The sequence below is a fragment of the Saccoglossus kowalevskii genome, chromosome 22 (assembly GCF_978046115.1).
Source record: "Saccoglossus kowalevskii chromosome 22, keSacKowa6.1, whole genome shotgun sequence".
Taxonomy (NCBI): Eukaryota; Metazoa; Hemichordata; class Enteropneusta; family Harrimaniidae; genus Saccoglossus; species Saccoglossus kowalevskii.
This window is the reverse complement of record NC_140662.1, coordinates 3,118,498-3,140,784: the sequence shown is the minus strand read 5'-3', so window position 1 is coordinate 3,140,784 and position 22,287 is coordinate 3,118,498. Positions and strand designations below refer to the sequence as shown.

General features: G+C 33.2%; 2 protein-coding genes across 2 annotated transcripts in view; one reads left to right on the top strand and one right to left on the bottom strand.

Annotated features, from left to right (window-relative positions):
* LOC102801776 (N-acetylneuraminate (7)9-O-acetyltransferase-like) overlaps positions 1–1,056 on the bottom strand; it is a 68,503-nt gene extending 67,447 nt beyond the window's left edge. The window contains exon 1 of the mRNA XM_085496023.1: positions 914–1,056. Coding sequence (XP_085352149.1) covers positions 914–1,037 — 124 coding nt within the window. The 5' untranslated portion in view covers positions 1,038–1,056. The remainder of the gene's footprint in view (positions 1–913) is intronic.
* A 57-nt stretch (positions 1,057–1,113) lies between these two features.
* LOC100378672 (uncharacterized) lies at positions 1,114–22,287 on the top strand. Its single transcript, XM_002735903.4, has 6 exons — positions 1,114–1,227; positions 6,934–7,066; positions 10,456–10,620; positions 12,702–12,954; positions 19,497–19,705; positions 20,627–22,287. The coding sequence occupies exons 2-6, from the start codon at positions 6,962–6,964 to the stop codon at positions 20,882–20,884; spliced, it is 990 nt and encodes a 329-aa protein (XP_002735949.1). The 5' UTR covers positions 1,114–1,227; positions 6,934–6,961; the 3' UTR covers positions 20,885–22,287.

The window sequence follows — 22,287 nt, the reverse complement described above, 5'->3', positions numbered from 1 at the left end:
TGCATCATACTCAAATCCAAAGAAGTGTGTTTTCTTTTTGGTGGGACATCATGTGTCCCATCAAATTTATACAAATTGCTTATTATTAATTGTTATATTTTGAATAGTACAATTACAGTGAAACTTTATAACAAAAATGCAGAGTCAGAAATTCAGAGAATAATGCTAGATTCCAGAAAAACCAGAATGACAACTTATGATGTAATTTAAAAAAATCTATCTCATATTTGCATTAATGTGTACTTTGTGTGCATTTGAGAACCACACAATTTTGGATAATAATATATTGATATTTATTTAGTATTATATTTAGATATGGTGCAAATATTGTCAGTGCACAATAATTGTGAATAATATAACAAAGGTTACTACATCATTACATGGGTGTAGCGAAAAACCAAGTGTTGACACGTTGTTACCACTTTCAACCGCTTATCGTTCAGATTCAAAAAAAATATGGTCTAACCATGTACCGTCAATTGCATGTAAAATACAACAAAATAAAAGCATAATCGTCAATAAACAGTCTGAAAGCGAAAGGTCCGCCGACGCGCGTTCGTCACCGGTTCATGTGACACCTAAATGAAAGGTCACTCTCCCTTTTCCACGTCGAACGGTTTCGTGTCAAATAGTGACAAATCAGAACTCGGACGCTGTTCAAACGTGATGTGATACAGTGTGGAGATTCTATACGTAGAGTAGTATGTGTTTAAAACCACTGAATTCTGGCGTGATTGTGCATTTCGGTTAACTTTCTGATCGTTTGCTCCAAAACAAAATGTGTGTACAAACAAATATTGTTGGCGATGCAGTCACTTCCGAGCCAGACTGGCAGACACGACCGAGCGGAAACTTGCGATTTTCAAGGCGACTGTCTTTTTCTTTCAAACTGCCCAGGAAAATATTAACTTACCTTCCAAATAGTATCTAACTCCATGTGACAATACCAGAATAAATCCAAGCAAGAAGGCGACGTATTTGGCTGTATTTACATTGCAGTGTGCCAGGATCGAGTCATTCGGGCCACCGGGCGCCATGTTGGACACTGATTCTCTGACTCTCTAACTCACTGAAATATTTCAACCACGCCCCTTAAGTCGTAGACACACAGTCTAAATTATTCTCGCGTGATTTGATGGTTCTCGTTTATAGTGTGACAGCGACTCTCTGAGTCCGTCTTGTGAATTTTCTCAACAAGGTTAAAACAAAAGTTCCTACAGGCTTCAGGTATCTAATAATTTATACTAATATTCTTGATTGCTGTCGTTTCCATCGCACCATGATACGAACTTTATACGGAAAAACATTTCTAAGCTTTTTTTAAAACTGCGAAATGTCTTAATGACTTTCACTTATTTCGCTTCCGCATTTTTTTTTTGCGAAATGCAAATCGAAACAATGCTGCGGTTTTGATGGACGGTCCCCCCCCCCACTCCCTATATTTAGGGGGGGCTATGCTTGTTCCCTCATTTTTTTTACCCCCCCCCCCTATCTAGGGAAAAGAAGAAAATTTAACCCCCCCTTTCACGGGCTTTTCCGATGAATTTCACCCCCTATCTAGGGAACTTTTCAGTCTAGAACTCCTTTTAAACCCCCCTTTTTTGTATATCTCGGGAAGTGTTTTGAAATACACCCCCTATTTTGAGAATCTCGGGAAAACAAGCAAAAAATACCCCCTTTTCTACGATTTTCTCGGGAAAATGTTCCCAAGACAGATCGTCAAAAAGTACCCTCTTTCCCGAGAAAATGGGAACGCGCATGCATGCGGCCCCCTATGGATCCTGAGTGGGGTGGACGGTGAACTCGGGGGTGAACTGCATGTAGTACCAATAGTTTTAAAGATAATTGTAATCATGCACGGTGATATGCGATGAAGATCTGAAGTCTGACTCTTTGTGAGTGTTTGAAAATGAGCTGATTCAGTGTTATTAGTGTTCTGAGATTAAACATAGTTTAAATCACTGTGTCATGGAAAGCAGAGGGTGCTTGGAAATGCTGTATTGCATGTACAAAAAATGAGCGATATTATCGTCACCATGGTTACTAGAAGAAATAAAAACACACATATTACATGCATTGCGAATAGACAGGGACACTATCTGGTAAAAATGTACATACTAATTTGCATAGCATTTGCATATTATTTGCATAATTTTTCCAAACAAAATATGTGATGGTTGAACCTAGAAATGTACTCAATTACACAAAGCACACAATTATTGACTTGCAAAACTGTTATTGCTTCAAGAGTATTACAGTACACAAAAGTTTCAAGCTTCCAGTAACTTATCAATTGGATTTAAAAAGTCCACAAAGGCACAGTGGAAATGTAGTCAGTAGTAGTCAGGACTGTGGTAGAGGCACTACCATTACTGTGTGTATCATACATTTATTTATTTATTCTTGCCAATTCATGTTGGCCTAATTTATTAGTATACCAAATCGACAAATGCCAAAGTCATTTGCAAGAAATGGCGCAGATATTTCAGCAAAGATCGGAGGTCTGAGGACTATTAACGACATTATGTGGGTTTCCAGTGATACTGTACAAAGAACGATTGACAGCCCATGCAACGTCACAAAGCAACCAGCCAATCACAATGACCGTCAAAATATGCGATACTGCAGTAATAATAAATAAGCTTTACTAATGTTGGTATCCGGTTTAAAACTCTGAAAATATCTGCTGATCTCAACCATGAAAGAACAGCAAAAAAAGCACATGGATGCTTTATTCTGTTGACTTCTAAACAGAAAGTGAACTGAGCCATGCTCTGCTTAATATTATAATCGAGTTACGTCATTCACTTGCATGCATATTTAGTATGAAAGGAAACTATGCAGTAGTGAACAGTCCTCATGCTTCCGGCCTTCTCTGAAATACAGGCTGTGACATTAGAAACAGGGTTTGCTGATTTAGTATACCGGTACTAACAAACTAGGCCTGAGCACTGTCAACAGTCTAATTTCACATGAAAAAACATCAAAGGCGATTTTTGTACACATAAATTAAAATCAACTTTGATCCTGGAATTGCATACAATCTCTTGTTTATATTTTGGTGTCTTTTCAATAAAATAAAATATTGCAAGTGCGAGTGAGCGAATAGCGAAAAAAAAGGATTACCACGGTAATCTAGCTTTCGCTGTAACCTGGCTTTCTGCATTTATACACTCTCAAAATATTTTATTTCTGTATTCATGTCTACTTCGATCCCTTCTTCTCTAGAACAAAGGGATTATGTTTGCCATGCGCATGTTTCCATTCTCCACATCCTCTAAAAATACCATGTACATGTAAGAAGATTCTGAAGGCAAAAAATAGGAAATTAAGCCCTATTAATTCTTCAGGTAATTTACGCTGCTATGCTTACCATACTTACTGGATAGGAATACCAGTATTCTATTCAAAGCACTACCTATCACCACTAGCACTACTAGTATACTAGTGTATATATGTATATACTGTAAAATACTTTATTTTAGCTGGAATTAATTTTCGCTGAAAAGACTGTTTGAGTGCTTTGTATGAAATTTATTTTCACTGATTTTTGACAAGTTGAATGTAAAATACTGTTTTTTTTCACTGAATCGTCCTTTCAGTGAATATAGCGAAAATGAAGTATTTTACAGTATATATATATATATATATATATATATATATATATATATATATATATATATATATATATATATATAGGGGGGGTTTTACTTTCAAACTTGTTAAAACAAAAAATAACGAAATAACTGAAGACAATTTTATTTAACTCCACATTAAACTTTGGAAACAGATTTTAGGTGTTAATAATAAGGCCAGCAATGCAGCAACTAGAGCTGAACTTGGTAGCTATCCTCTAATTATTGACATTAGTTCATGTTGAAGTATTATGAAAGGCTAAAATCAATTAAAAATAATCATCTTCTGGACTGTGCTTTCAATACTGACAATAAAATGAATGGTAATTCTCGGACAGCATTTGTTAAAGATTATTTACATTAGCTAAAATTAGTGATGAATCTAACACTATAGAATTCAAAACCAAATTCAAACAAATTTACTATAATAAAGTCTGGTTGCCATCAGTATTTAAACCAGAAAAGAATAAACCACGTACTTATAACAAGTTTAAACAAAACTTTGAATTTGAACCATATTTAGAGCAAATCAAAAATGTGCAACACAGAGTCAGCTTCACTAAGTTTTGCATTTCTTCTCAATCTTTGCCAATTGAAAAACTTAGATATAATAAAACACCTCCAGAGCAAAGGTTTGGTTTCTATGTAATGAACAGGCTATTGGTAATGAATTTCATGTATTACTCACATGTAAAAATAGTCAAATTGTTCAAGCTCGTACTAAATTTGAAGCTGAATTAGCAATTTATGATGACAACATTTGCAAGTTATCAACTCTTGAGAAATTCAAGTGCTTGCTAGGCGCTTAAGATAGCTTCAATGTCAATTGCTTGGGAAAATTTATTGATTTTATTTCTAAGCTTTAGTTTAGTCTATTGTTTTATTTGTGTTTTTCCTGACCATTGATTTATTGTATGTTTTTTTTCATTCATACTAAATTTTGTGTCAAATAAAATATATATCTATCCATCTATATATATATATACATACCAGTAAGACACTAAATCTGTTAATAAATAGTAGTAAGCCCCTAAATCTATATATATACAGTACATATAAATATACTAAACCTCTAAAACTTGCAATACTGGGCAGCATTACTCGGTTCGACCGGGACTCCAAATTAGCGACAATCATCCTATTGTTATTATAATTATATATTCTGACTGATAATCTGCCTTTCATGGATTAGAATTTGTAAACACTTGACCTGATCGCACAATGTGGTAGCATCTTATAAACAATACACTAGTTACTGTAAAATGACTAATTTTCACTGGGTTTAAATTTCGCTGATTTACCATTTCAGGCAAATTCAGTGGGTTTTAAATTAGCGCATTTTTCAGTCAGCGAAATAAGCAAATTTAAAACCCAGTGAATAATTAACCCTTTTACAGTAAGCAAATTCATGATCATTAACACTTTCTGAAGATATACTCAAATGCCTTTTTGAGCTTTTTGAGTGGATAAAATACATTTCAAGTGTTATCATTGTGAATAATGCCTTAAAAACTATCATGCAGCGTTTAACTGAAATCCATGCCAACTGATCGTGCTACAGCATCTTTCTTTTCTGACATGTGTTCTTTATGATTACTACCATTCGGAAAAAGTTTGATTCTCTCTGATTGGTTAGAGCATTCTTTTCCCACTGAGTCAAAGGACACCTGTCGGTGAATTCATATGCCATCAAGTGATGAATCACATTCGCTCTTGATAAAACTAAATCAAATCTTATCTGTATTTTGTTTCAAACCAAAACTAGAAACTGACACATCAAAAAAACAAGTTGGGGGTATTTTTTTTAATTCTTGGTACATGGTTGCCCCTCACAAAATTTAAAAGATGTTGTTCTTATTTATAATGTAAAAAACTATTTCCTACTGACTGAAGACAGTTTAACATCGCTTTGAAAATAATTGGACATCCTCAATTTTTTTGCTATTCACTTTACATTTTTACATTCAATGAATTTGTACTGAGCCACATGTAACAAAATCATCATCAAGTCTCTTTTCTTTTTCCTTTACTGTAATACGCTGCCTTATTTTTGCAATCCGATCTATATCACCACATACACACACTTAAAACATAACATATTTTGATGTTTTGAGCAATTTCATTGGGTTTTACGTTCGCAAACTTGCCAGGGAAACAATAAGTTCTATTGTTATTCCCTATGTTCAAGTGTATTTAGTAGTGGATTTTGCGTATCAGCGAAAATAGCAAAATTAAAAACCTTAAAATTACTTTCACACTTGTTGAATCCCATACAATGTTTTTACATCACTATAATGTTATGACCTTAGTTTGTCCTTGTAACTGGGACAAAGAGACTACCCACTTCCAACATATTGTAACAAACAGCTTCCCCGCTGTAATTTTCAACACATGGTTTACCAAAATATGAAGGCATGTGCACAGCTTATGCCAACTATGGATTTTATTCTGTTGCTATTTTTAGCTCACCAGCTGGTGTGGATGTGTGAAATTACATACATTTGTAACATAGGTGATTTGTTTTTGTTCACTGCAAGATTTCACGTAGAGCTTAAAGCGCGGTAGTCGTAGATATATATATATATGTATATATATATGTATATGTATATATATATATATATATATATATATATATATATATATGTATATATATATGGGTCTCATATAAACAAAGATGGCGACTTTGACTTTGCACAGATCAACGAGTACAAACTGAGACATTTCCAAGCTTTAATTTGGCAATTTTCATGTGATTGGAAGGTATCGAAGGAGTCACCGTCGGTAATCAGTGCAAGTCGCGCCCAGGTCAAACCTCATACTTGTGATTTCCATTTGAAGAATGCATTGGACTGTGGGAAAATCAATGTTTATCAACACAAAAGTCTCACATGCGACAACTACCGCGCTTTAATCAAAAACTTTTCACAAAAATTGAATAATTTGATTTTGAATTCAAATTTCTTTTTTTTAAAGCTCAATGTCAAAATGCCGATTTTTCAGTGGGTAATATGACCTTGAGATACCCTTACTTCATAGAATTTGTATAGCAAATTCGGAAATGCCCTGAAAAAAATCAAATCCCACACAATATTTTGACATCAGTATGATGCCATGACCTTTGTTTGTCTTGTTTTTTTTGTTTAAATTCTCGCATAATACTAGTACTGTATTTACAGTACTACAATTTGTTTTCAGTCGTTTCTTAGTTTCTTTCTGTGAACCTTTAAAAGTTCTTTTTCAGAACATACACTGTCGAACTTGCATTGATTAATAAAAATTGTTTTCCCTTTTTTTTCAGGAAATTATAATTACCGGGGTAATAGAAAATGGAAAAGAATGCTAGAACTTGTATTTTAATTATAGTGGGTGTCGTGTGCGTTGTACTGGTTGTTCTACTATCAATAAGTTTCTCTGGGGTTGAGTACTACCAGGTAAGTATCTGAGATGATATTATATCTGATACATCGTAGAGCCCTCATGTGCTGTGAATGTCAGTTCTTTTATATCATAGTGCCCTCGTGTATTGTTTCTGATACATCATATCGCCCTCATTTGTTGATTGTTTCTCATAAACCATAGAGCCCTAATGTGTTATTCCTCAGCTCCTGAGAGCGAGGTTATTTGTAGATATGTTGGCGATCGCCTCTGTGTCTGCGGAAGTACTATGGGAGATTGCATGATGGAAGTGAAAAGTCTTTTGGTCAGTAAAATAATTTTAGAAAAGTGAAAACTAAAGTGACTGTGAAATAAAGGTTGGTTTTAAATATTAAATATCATGACATTTGGATGTAATAATGAAAGGAAATTGAACTGGTATGAAAGGGCAGTACATGTATCCGGAACACAAGGTCAGTCTCCGGGGTCAAAATACGTCACAATACATCCATCAAGGCGGTTGCAAAGTGTCAACAACTATGGATGAGGTAAAAGACTTCGTTTTCAGTTTGCGTGAATGGCCGGGGAGAAAAATTCATGCAAATTCTGTGCTTCAGTAACAGTATTTGCTTCTTCTTTTTTTTGTGCAATGGAAATTAATACAAGAAATGCTGCCAATAAACATGTCCTTCTAGTACACAAAACAACCCTGGGACGTTTATCTTGAGAAATTGAGAAGTCGAAAATCCCCTGGGACAGTCGTTGTGAAACAATAGACATGCTTCGCCAGGGTATCAAGTTTATTTTGATTATTTGAAGATGGAAACTGCTGCTTTATGGAATAGCAAAGTTCAATGTCATTGGCACAGTAATGACGTTTTAGAGGGGTGGCTCGCTAGAGAGTATTCGCCGTGACTCCAGACTTCTCATTTGGGTTCTGTCACCAGACTGTACGTTTTGACGACTCGTATGCACTTCTGGGACTTGTAATACTTTTCTGGAAACATATTTCCTTATTAATTGTTCATAGTTTTTATTTTCAGTTTTTATTGTTCATAATTATTTAAAGTAATAACATATTTTTCCGATTGTGTGCATGACAGCTTTGCCCACACACAATAAAACAGATTGATACATGTATGTACGGATATGTGTGACTATGTTTCATGGATTAATAGGTCACTCCTTTGCTTCAATTCCAACTACATCTCTGGAAATATCACTTGCTGTTTATCATCCATATTTTGATATCTCACAATGTGTCGATTGCGTATCTGGAAATTCTAACTACTATTTCGCAGAATTTGACCAGCCTTGCTTTTACCAGTCATTTAAGTCAACTCCCATATTGTCCTTCACAGTGAAGGTTAGTGCAGATATATTGTGAATTACAGAAGTAACATTACAATACATTTCCCTTCACATTCCCCTGTATTACTTAACAATCTTTGAGCTGAGGCAGTTATGGTTCTATAACCATCACCAGTTCTCTTGTGATTGTTGTTTCTTATAAATCATAGCGCCCTCATGTGTTATGATTGTTGTTTCTCCTAAATCATAGCGCCCTCATGTGTTATGAATGTCGGTTCTTGTATATCATAGCATCCTCATTTGTTATTTTTGATACATCATATCATATCTGTCACGACCCGATGCTAGGAAGCAACGTGTGTTACTTCCTAGCGCCAGGAAAATGACAAGGATTGACAGATTAAATGATTAAATCACTATCAAAATGTAAATTTATTTGTTCTGTGCGCACAAGTTATCACTGGATTGTACAATATATGAAAACTGCTTACGATGAATTATATACATTCAATATTAGTCATATACAACATACATATAATATCACTGACATTCTCGTCGTATTCAGTTCCTTACAAACTAAGGCCAAGCATTCTGAACATCCCATAAATATATTATCTTAACACCAGACTACAGCTGGGTTTCACAACAACAAACTTCAATTCAACTAATTAAACAGTTGCTACAAAAACACCACAAAACCGCATCAGTTACTACAATAACTACGCTTGATTGTGGCCCAATACGCTGACAAATTCGCATCACAACTCAATAGAAATAATATACAATTATTCAGAATGCTTGCCCCGCAAAACAAATGCTCAATTACAATATGCTGGCATAGAAATACAAATCATAGGCACAAATAAATACAAATATATACACAAACACTTTAGTTCAGTACGTGAAAATAATCAGTTCCATAAGAAATACCTTTGGCCACAGTAACAAGAAAATACACAAATGCTGGAACGGCAACATAGAAACATGTACTTGAGAAAATGACGTGCACACCTTGCAATACTCAGCCATGGGGTTCAGGTAATCAGTCGGTGATATACACACACATTACGGTTCTTTAGCTGTTCAGTTGCAGTAGTCAGTCGACGAACACACACTTGAAGCAATTGCTGAACTCAGTGGAGAATGGCATAGCAGACGTTCAGCATTGATAACGTACGACCAGACGTAACAGCGTTGAAAATCAGCACCCAATTGTCCCACACGACACGTGGTGACACCAGAACCTTGTAATGAATTGTAATGAAATGACCCTGAATTCAAGTCTAATGACCCCTTTATAGACACTGCATGGGTGTGTCATTCACAAAAAACAAAACCAAACAACACTCAAAACTATGGAAATACGTAACAATATCGCCCTCATTTGTTGATTGTTTCTCGTAAATCATAGTCCTCGTTGATTGAAGAAACAGCTCTTCCATGTGCTCCAATACACGTTCATTATGCTTGTATTGTAGTTTGTTTCGAAAGGTAGGTTTTTCAGACCATCTCACCGACTTCATTGTTTCTATCTGAGCAGATGAAGCAGCATTCTGTGCATCTTGCAGCTGATTAGTCATCGTTGTAACTCATGATATTACAAGTTGATCCAGATCTTTCAATAACAGAATTAGATATTTTCTTGTTAATCTTTTCTTCTGGCATAGCGATTATAGTAGTAATAGTTGGTGTTTTCACGGCGGAGGCATTAGACCCTGCCGGTCTACTTGCAGTTTGCTTATGCAACTCCATGGAGCATGATGAAGACGAAGTGAACTTTTAAATATTTTATGTAATTGAACTTAAACGTCTTAGTTGTTGACTAGACTGACTAACTTCCTACTGCTTTCCACTACTCCCTATCTGATTGCCCCACCCATCTCATCAATTACTGTCACTGTAAAATTGAAAACTGTATTTTCCCTCTATACTATCGAACCGAGGGAAAAGATATTTCTTCTATATCATAGCACCCTCATGTGTTATGAATGTTGTTTCTTGTAAATCATAGCGTTCCCTTGTGTTATAATCAAATGTATACTTTCATTACAGTTTCAAAGCAAACACTGAATTACAAATACACATGTACATGTAGTTGAATAGGGAAAGCTAACATTGTATGTTTGTCTTGTAGTATGGATTCCCTAAAAGAAGTTCCACTGGTTCAGTAGACACAAGTAAGGTGTACACTGCTGGTAAATATGCTATCGGACCCGATAAGACATTCAAGACGTTTCGAGCGGCCGCTCATGTTGTGATGGTAGATGATATTGCTATATTCACTAGTGATAAATTGGAGGTAAATATTCAAATGATTGCCAAAGTGACAACGAGTCGTTTTTGCTTGACAGTCAACTTCAAATGCTTTCCTTTGCTTACTGTAAAATATTTTATTTTCTCCTGGAATTTATTTCTGCTGAAGAGATGAATCAGTGGAAATAAAATTCAGTATAAACAGCTTTTTCCTAATGTAGTTTACATTCAACTCACCATAAATCAGTGTTGTGTAAAAGGATTAATTATTCATTGGGTTTTAATTTTGCTTATTTCGCTCAATGGAAAATGCGCTAAATTAAAACCCAGTGAATATGTAAAATTTAGCATAGAACACATTATCCAAATAATAAAACCGTGAGTTCAAAACCCACTGAATCGTGTTTGCAAACTTAAAATGTCACTGCGGAGAGTATGAGCCAGAAATACTCTGAGTTGTTTGAAATGAAACTAAGCTTAGGCTTTGTAGTTCACTGTTATGTTCTAAGTGTGTGTATGTGGTGATATAGATCGGATTGCAAAAATAAGGCAGCGTATTACAGTAAAGGAAAAAGAAAAGAGACTTGATGATGATTTTGTTACATGTGGCTCAGTACAAATTCGTTGAATGTAAAGACTGCCCAGTGTATAGTGAACAAATTGATGATGTCCAATTATTTTCAAAGCGATGTTAAACTGACTTCAGTCAGGAAATAGTTTTTTACATTATAAATAAGAACAACATCTTTTAAATTTTGTGAGAGGCAACCATGTACCAAGATTTAAAAAAAATACCCCCAACTTGTTTTTTTTAAATGTGTCAGTTTCTAGTTTTGGTTTGAAACAAAATACAGATAAGATTTGATTTAGTTTTATCAAGAGCGAATGTGATTCATCACTTGATGGCATATGAATTCACCGACAGGTGTCCTTTGACTCAGTGGGTAAAGAATTCTCTAACCAATCAGAGAGAATCAAACTTTTTCCGAATGGTAGTAATCATAAAGAACACATGTCAGAAAAGAAAGATTCTGTAGCACGATCAGTTGGCATGGATTTCAGTTAAACACTGCATGATAGTTTTTAAGGCATTATTCACAATGATAACACTTGAAATGTATTTTATCCACTCAAAAAGGCATTTGAGTATATCTTCAGAAAGTGTTAATGATCATAAATTTGCTTACTGTAAAAGGGTTAATTATTCACTGGGTTTTGGATTTGCTTATTTCGCTGACTGAAAAATGTGCTTATTTAAAACCAACTGAATATGCTTGAAATGGTAAATCAGCGAAATTTAAACCCAGTGAAAATTAGTCATTTTACAATAGAAAACAGTCAAAAATTATTAGCAGCTATTAAAAATAAATTATTTTTTAGTACAGGAATGCAAAAGTGCTACTTTGTGTGTTGTAAATAGAATCTGAAAAAAAAATGTTTTCATTGTCTTATCAGCCTTATGATCTTTACTAAATTATTAATAACAGGCAGAAAAAAGATGCAGGATAATAAGGTTACCACGAGAATACTGCAAAGTATATGCTCAGGCAGTAAAAGAGTGCAACAATTGTATGATATATCATATGTGGGTAGATGCCTACTCATAATTTTTTTGAGGAAGTTAGTTGAATGACATGTTTATTGTTGATCACCATGTTCATTATGTAAAATCTTGGAGCTACACTGTCTTGTCCCATGGCAAAATGAAATAGTATTATTTTGTGTTTTATAGTGATGCATTTTGAGAATCTTTATAGAACAATTTCACAAATATCAAACAAAAAGTACACCATTTAATTTTTTCAGCCTATGTCACCAATCTATGACATAATATCTCTGCCATAAGAACCGTCATCGTCCAAACTTTTTACCTTTTCGACTTCTTCTTGAAAACTGCAATTCTTATTGCTTTGATACTTAGTGTATATTGACCTCATATTTGGTAAAAAGTGATATTTTTGACTGCTTGTTGAAAACGGTAAGTCCAATTGCTTTGATACTATACATATAGGTACCTCAGGTAGACCTCTCTTAGATTTGTTCATATTCTAATGATATCTTCAGTTCACCAAATTAAACTAAATGTTTTCTTGTCAACCATTTTCAATGTTTGTTTTTGTAATGTAGGTTTGGCTGAGCTGTTCTTTTCAATATTTCTTGCAACCTGAGCATTTGGCTCTATTGCATGATACTTTTGACTTGCAATACCAGCCTATACTCCGTGGTAGCGGCATCGATGCGCTGAAAGGTGCAGCTCCTTTTTACTCCACAACAGACTACATTGAAAATAGAAAAATGGTGGAAGATGCTCTGTTTGAAGCAATCAAAAAACGGTTGGGTGGAAGATGCTGCAAAAAAGGATGCGAAGACTCTGTAGAAGGTACGCAAGATTTTGCTTTGAATTGTTTTCTGTAAAAAAAAATTTCTAGAAGGAGTCTTGACTTAGTTGCACTTTAAATAATGGAGTCAATATGTGTTACAAATCAGGAGTATAAGCACAATAATAAGTTGTGTCAGTTTTGGTTATTCTCGGTGGCAGACATCCAGGCATTTTTACCACCTGGCAAACATCACGATGAAAACAAAGATTGAAAACTCTCAGAAAAAAGTACTTAGGATGGTTGTTGTGACTTCCCTGAAATTAGCTGTTTTTACCGGCTCTTCGACCAGCGCTCCACAGAAGCTCGGACAAAGCCCGTAGAAATACCTGGTATTGTGACGTAGCTCCGCCCGAGGATTGAAAATTCACCGTGAAATCCTGTGTTATGAATCAAATCAAACAGCACAAACAACATTTAACACTTTCAAAAATCATTTACATAAATTAATTATTTAATACCCTACTACATTTTCTGAATCAAATTGAGCAATATCACGCATATTCTCTATCAATCATAAAGTGTTCCACGAAATTTGAACAAGAATGCACAACACTCTGAGTGTCATTTGCAGTACCCTTTCATGGCAAGCATCTAGAGAGGCATCTAGCTCTGAAGCGTATAACAAAATCTGCTGCAAAATCATCTGTATTTGTCCCACAGCACATCATGAAATGTATGACAGAGATGTTAAAGGGAGGTGGTCATAACACAGCATATGTTTGAATTTCATGTCAACTATGTATTTTACATGTGTTGTGTACTATGAATCCCATATCTAATAGGACACACTGACCCCCCCCCCCTTTAACACACAACAATATCATGCTTGTTTTACCCGTGATATTGGTATTTGGACTCACTGCTTCCTAAATCATCAAAATAACAAGATAATTCATAAATATGACATGATATCCGAGAATTGTCATGTAATAATAGATTTTAGTTATTTGGTACAAAATTAATTTTGGATTAGAGCGAATTACAAAATACAAAATCAGCCAAAACATAGCCCCCTTTTGTTAGTTTCCAGCTATTTTCTAAAACATTTAAATCAAAAATGTTTATTACTAAGAATTATTATGAGTGTGCAAATACGAACTAAAAATGGCTTCAAAATATTCCAAAATAAGGCACACCCAATACATTAAAGTTGCATAACCCCAGCAGACTTTCTCTGCTAATTTTGTCTGCACTTTTTTTTTTATATTTTTTTATAATATTTCTGGAAATGAACCCTAATTTTAAAGCCAACAAATAAAATTTTAGTCAATTTTCAGTTATTTGCTCAAAACATTTGGCTATTTTTGCCACAATCTTCTGAAGGAAAGTGCAGACTATACACAGGACTATTTTGTGAATTTGCGATGGAAAGAGGGAACTGGTGGCGAAAAGGTTAATAGACAACAACTAATACGTCATGCAGCGTGCTTATACATTTTGATTTGTTACCAGAATTCTGTCTCAACCATTTAGTACTTGCATGTACTCTATATTTTTGGATGAACAATAGAGCTGAATTAACTTACCAATGAATACAATAGAGCTGAATTAACTTACCAATGAATACAATAGAGCTGAATTAACTTACCAATGAACACAATAGAGCTGAATTAACTTACCAATGAATACAATAGAGCTGAATTAACATTATTTAAATGAATACAATAGAGCTGAATTAACATTTAAATGAATACAATAGAGCTCAATTAACATAATTTAAATGAATACAATAGAGCTGAATTAACTTACAAATGAATACAATAGAGCTGAATTAACATTATTTAAATGATTACAATAGAGCTGAATTAACATTTAAATGAATACAATAGAGCTCAATTAACATAATTTAAATGAATACAATAGAGCTGAATTAACATTATTTAAATGAATACAATAGATCTGAATTAACATTTAAATGAATACAATAGAGCTCAATTAACATAATTTAAATGAATACAATAGAGCTGAATTAACTTACAAATGAATACAATAGAGCTGAATTAACATTATTTAAATGATTACAATAGAGCTGAATTAACATTATTTAAATGAATACAATAGCGCTGAATAATTTAATGAATACAATAGAGCTGAATTAACTTAGAAATGAATACAATAGAGCTGAATTAACATAAAAATGAATACAATAGAGCTGAATTAACATAATTTAAATGAATACAGTAGAGTTGAATTAACTTACAAATGAATACAATAGAGTTGAATTAACTTACAAATTAATACAGTAGAGCTGAATTAACATACAAATGAATACAGTAGAGCTGAATTAACATACAAATGAATACAATAGAGCTGAATTAACATAAATATGAATACAATAGCGCTGAATTAACATAATTTAAATGAATACAATAGAGCTGAATCAACATACAAATGAATACAATAGAGCTGAATTAACATAATTTAAAATGAATACAATAGAGCTGAATTAGCATAACATAAATGAATACAATAGAGCTGAATCAACATCCAAATGAATACAATAGAGCTGAATTAACATAAAAATGAACACAATAGAGCTGAATTAACTTACAAATGAATACAGTAGAGCTGAATTAACATACAAAAGAATACAATAGAGCTGAATTAACATAATTTAATGAATACAATAGAGCTGAATTAACATAATTTAAATGAATACAGTAGAGTTGAATTAACTTACAAATGAAAACAGTAGAGCTCAATTAACATACAAATGAACACAATAGAGCTGAATTAACATAATTTAAAATGAATACAATAGAGCTAATAATTAATAATAATTTATAATAATTTATTTATTTCCCTTTGCTTCCTCCGATAGAGGTATGAGAGAACTAAATAATATACATTACATAATACAAACGAAAAAAGCATGTACATGGAAGCGTCACACGAAATAAATTAGAAGAAATGCATAATAAGGCACCAGCCCAAAAAGCAAGTAAATAAATAAACATACATGGCACTGAATCGGTGGTCAGAAATGACCTGGCTGAATTAAAAACCGCTTCATTATATCTTTACAGAATCTAGAAAGATTTAACAACTCCAATTCATTAGATGTGTTAAATAGCCGATACATTTTTAAAGTATTAGGTCTAATTCTATGATATGATTTCAAAAATCTCTCCCGTTCTTTACTCAGGGCCAGACACTCAAAGATATAGTGAAATTCATCACCAAGGTGGTTACCTTGGCATAAGGTACAAATTCTATCATGAACGGCCTTATTTTGATAGCGACCTGTGACAATGGGCAAATTATGGTTCCCACATCTAAATTTACATAATTGAATACGATGTACTGGATCGAGTATCAGAATGTAATCTGACACAGATAATGACTTTTTGATTATTCTATAAGTGGTACACAACCCATTTTCTAGCAGATCGGCATTCCAGTTTTGTGTATACATGTCCGATAATCTAAGTTTTATCGCTTGCTTAAGCCACGTTCTATTTACATTTGATCCAATCTGCCAAAGATTCGACATACCGGCCGTATCCAGAACACCTTTAATTTTTAACATCCAGGCTGATTTGTATATATCTCTGTCATGTAACACTTTTAATAAATTGTAGATTCTATGTGATAATTTGCAAGATTTACTTTGTATAATACTACTCCAAAAATGTATCATTCTAATTTCCACCAACTTACGAAGGGGACATACCCCAAGTTCACCGTATACCATACAATTTGCAGTATTTTTGTGTACTTTGAGAAGTCGTTTACAACGAAAGAAAGATCAGCATGACCCCATATTTCACATCCATACAATAACACCGGAACGACTAAGTGATGAAATAACTCTAGTTGTATGTCGATGGGTAGACATAATTTTTTTGCCTTCATCAGTAAGCTAAACATGGCACATCTGGCCTGGTTTGTCTGTTTACATATTGCTTTCCTGAATTTGTTATTATAATTGAATGTTATGCCAAGATAAATATAATCAAATGTTACTTCAATGGTTTCATTGCCAAACTTAAACGCAGGATACTTTTTAACTCTCCCACGTGAGAAAATAACAACCTTCATTTTATTAGCATTTACAGTTAAATGCCATTCGTTGCAATAAGTATAAACAGCATTTAGCGCAGATTGCAATTCTGTTTCTGATTCAGACAGTACAATGGTATCATCAGCATATAATAAAGTGAATAACTTAAGAAATACTTCTATATCCTATTACTTAAATATGTTTTAATCTCGCTAGCCATATATTTTAGACCATTATAGTGCTTACTGATAAAATACTCGAAATCGTTAAGATAAATAGCAAACAACAGTGGTGAAAGATTTTCACCTTGTCTAACACCAACATTACAATTAAAGAAATCAGATTTATCGCTTTCGTCAATAACACAAGACTTTGCTTGGTTGTACATATTATAAATAACTGTAATAATTTTACCATTTATATGGTTGGAGATTAGTTTAAACCATAAACTTGTCCTGTCAATCAGATCAAACGCTTTTTTATAATCAATAAAAGCACAGTATACCCTTTTCTTATTATGCAAATATAAATCAATAACCGAGTGTAGGACAAATATATGATCTAGCGTGGAATATCCCGCCCTGAAACCTGCTTGCTCTTCACCCAAGGAACCCACACAATTCAAATAAGATGTCAACCTGTCATTTATAACAGCTGTAAATAATTTGCCTAGACAACTTAGTAGCGTAATGCCTCTGTAGTTGCTAGGGTCACTGGGGTCACCTGTGTTCTTGAAAATTGGTTTAATACAGCCCATTGTCCAAGATGTAGGAACGATACCAGTGTCCAAAACTATATTAAACAATTGTACAATCAAGGATGTAATATCATCGCGACTGTTTTTCAGAAATTCATTTATAATTAAATCTACACCTGCTGCTTTATTATTATTTAACTTTTTAATTTGAGTCATAACCTCCTCTACTGTAATGCTAGTATTAATTTCCTCGTTATTTGAATGGGTGATCAGTCTGGGATCAAAATTATGGACGTTTTCCTTATTGGTGGACTGTCCCAGATTTTCAAAATGCTGTTTGAATCTATCCATATCAATTATATTATTCTTATTAGTCGAAATTGAATTGTTTAAAACAGACCAAATTTTTTCTGGTTTTGATTTCTTCATCGTACGAAGTTTCACATACGTTTTACGTCTGAATTCCCGTTTACATTTTGCAAGCAATTTTTTGTACCTTTTACTAATTGAGTGAAACACATTCCTGTCATTATCAGATTTTGTTTCTTTAAACACTTTTTTTGCTTTTATATATTCAGATCTTAATTTGTCGCAGTCTTTATTAAACCATGGATTACTTCTTCGTTTATAATTAGATTTATTATTGATTCTGATTTTAACGTCTTTCATCATGCCAAGTTGTTTAGCGGGGTTAATGAACATGTGACATATCTGGTTGACGAGGTCATCCATTTTAACCTGGTCCAACTGACCCGGATCTATTGCAGTGGGGCTAGCATTAATCTCGCTAATTGTATTTTCATCACAACAATCTTTATATTTCTGAGACAAGTTTGGAATCCACTTGGGACGTACGTGAGTAGCAGTGTTATTTCATTTTGTATTGGCTGATATATCGACAATTGGGGTTGCATTGGATACATAGTTTGATTTCAAAGTTAAGCATATAAGACTGTGCTTATCCGATAATAATTTATCAAAGACATCAACATAGAAATTAGTAGCATTTATAAACAACTGAGGTGAGGCAAGTATATAATCTACCAAACTCGAATCAGCACAGGTTAAATTGCCACATCCAAGGTCAATACCCAATACGTCCATTCACAATATGGATATCTAAACTTTTACATAATTCAACAAGTTTATACCCATTGTTATTTGTCGATTTATTACAGCTGTATCTATCAGTACATAAGCCTAGTGACTCCATGTCAAATTTTGTATTACAGATATCACCATTTTCTTCAATGGCTATAACACCAAAATGATCAGCATTTAAAAAATCGTCTAACAAACCAGTTCTAGCATTATGATCTCCAACCAATAAAGTCGGCAAATCGTATAAACACTTGCTGGATTAACATAATTTAAATGAATACAATAGAGTTGAATTAACTTACAAATGAATACAGTAGAGCTGAATTAACATAAATATGAATACAATAGCGCTGAATTAACATAATTTAAAATGAATACAATAGAGCTGAATCAACATACAAATGAATACAATAGAGCTGAATTAACATAATTTAAAATGAATACAATAGAGCTGAATTAACTTACAAATGAATATAATAGAGCTGAATTAACATGATTTAAAATGAATTCAAAAAAGCTGAATTAACTTGCAAATGAATACAGTAGAGCTGTATTGCCATACAAATGGATGCAATAGTGCTGAATTAACATAACAATAAATATAGCAGCTGAATTAACATAATTATTAATACAATAACGTCATATTTTCATACCAATGAATGTGATAGTGCTAAATTAATACATTCCATTTCCTGAGGAGATCACTGTTTGTAACATATACTTGTTTGCTTGAATTTCAGGATGCGTTCCTGATTGCAAACGCTATGATACCTGTACCATTGAAGACAAAGGATACTTTGCTGATGTGTACTATTTCCAGCTGGCCAAAGTATCCATAACCGATGATGTCATTTCCAATAATCTCCTAGCATTGACACAGCTTGAGGATGCCACAAAAGAGGGGTATCTGCAGGAAGCTCAGCTTGTGAGAAAGGAAACTGAAAAACAGGTAACAATGTTTCCAAGCATGGATGCTGACAATAATGTTCAAGCTTTAGAAATACATTATACACACATATGCATATTCACTCTCTTAATGATCAAATTTAAGGAACTATATAACCTAACCTGCATGTATATTTTTAGATGAACAATAGCTGAATTAACATACCAATGAACACAATAGAGCTAAATTAACATAATTTAAAATGAATACAATAGATCTGAATTAACATACAAATGAACACAATAGAGCTAAATTAACATAAATTAAAATGAATACAATAGAGCTGAATTAACATACGAAGGAATACCATAGATCTGAATTAACATACAAAGGAATGCAATAGATCTGAAGTAACATACAAATGAACACAATAGAGCTAAAGTAATTGGTTTTTGAAAACAAGTCACTGAATTATTTTGATGCTGCGTAATAAATCAGACAGCTGTCAATAGACTTCATTTAAACAGGCCAATCGGTAATCATGTCTTCTGTAATGTATTTTGTCCTCTGCGTCAAAAAATAAAGGAAAAATAAAAAACTACAGAGGACCCCAAACACAATATATACAGCATAGTCATATTTATAAGATAATAGGTTAATATAAATAAAATAGTGTCCACATATAATTAAAACTAGAAATTATTTAATTGGAATTAAGTGATGCAAATTTACAGATTTGTTGAGTTTATAAAACTACATGTACTCCAGGCATAAGTTTGTCAAAAAAATCAATTCAAATAATTAAATTCCTAAAAAAACAGACTACACACACATACATACATATCCTAATAACTACTCACCCACTCATGGCTTTGTTCTTTTCATTTTGTATTTTTATTTATTTCATATGTTTTTGTAACCAATAGCATTCCTCTGTGGAATGCGTAAATGGTTCTAAATAAATATTTTCTCATTTTTTCTCAGGTTAATGAGATTGATAACATTGCTGCAGAGATCAACCAAAATGCGACAGCAATGTCTGAACTGATCATCGCCAAGGCCAATGCTGAATCTCGCGCTGTAGTTGAAAATGCTCATAATATGGGACTTCAACTGGTCTACACAGAACTTGGTCTCAATTCAGCGCAAAAGGCCTCATTTAATTACTTACGAATGCTGCGAGATAAAGAGAACGTGCATCTGAGCGTTGACTTTGGTAGTTTACGAATCAATACAGCGTAACTCACCTAATCCCTATCATTTTGTGCACTATTGCAATGTGAATATTTTTGAGCATGGTTAGCTAAGATGAATGAAGAAAAATAACGTTAACAGCTGATCTGTTACATAATTATGTTTGAGATTGTATTTTAGTAGCTTCAATATAGTATGATTTTTCGTAAAACAGAAACATGCAATACTGTGTATGTAGAGTGCATTCCCTTCCTAGTATCATCTTAAATAGTTAATTTGAAGCACACACCTACTAATGTTTTCATTATTGTGTAGTGAAAATACTAATATGTTTACCAGTAATGCCAAACCCACTTTTTTTGATGAATCATACCATGTTTTATTAAGATGCGTTTTTCAAACACAATTATTTGATTAAGTTTAAAGCGAGAGGATTGTCACCTGTGCATGTGCGGGAACAAAAACGCTCATGGGTAGACTCTTGTTTGTAAACAATGACACGCTATGGCCATCTGTCGCATGCGCAGGTGACAACTCCTCGCTTTAATTAAAAGTATTCAAAGCTATCCACATTATTTTTTTAATTATTTTTTAATAATAAACAGGAAGTATGATTGTTGCTAGGATAATCTAAAAAATCAGGATTTTTAAATCTAAACATAATTGAAAAATGTGTGAATTGTGTTTTAATTGCGTCTAAATTTCAGTAGATTCTAATCCCTCACTTGTTCTGTTTATTAGTATACAGTGATGTGACACTACCATTAAAGATACACCATTTAGACATAAACTAGTTGAAATCACAATACAAGTGGAAACTTCAAAGTCAACTCAACTCAATTATTCATTGGTCAAAACATAATGCAACTAATATCCGGACTTGTGCCTTTCAAAATTCACAAATAACAATATTTATATAAAGGAAATTTAGTTTTTGTTTATGTATACTGTACTCGTATTTGATTGATTAGTAGTACACTCCATTACATATATAACAGAGGTGAGTCTTTTATAATAATGATTTTAAAAATGTACTATACAATAAAGGCTGTTAGTGTATATTCTTCTAGTAGATCATATACAATGTTTGCTGTACCACAAATCAATGCACATCTACAATAGAAGTATAAGTTATTCTTTTTGGTTTTGTTAGATACCATATGTCTTTCAAGAGTTTCTAGCTATTTTCTAAAACATTTAAATCAAAAATATGTTTATTACTAAAAATTCTTATTTACAAGTCACATGAATGTTCAAATACAAACTGGAAATGGCCTCAAAATATCATAGATACGGGTAACAATATTAAATACTCTTTGTACTTAATTTTGTAGAAAACAATGTGTACCATTTTACAGATGTCAGTTTTTAATTGTATATTATGCAAGTCATTTTTCGTATGTATGTATTCCGATGTTATATATTTTTTAATATGAACATTTTTAACCCTA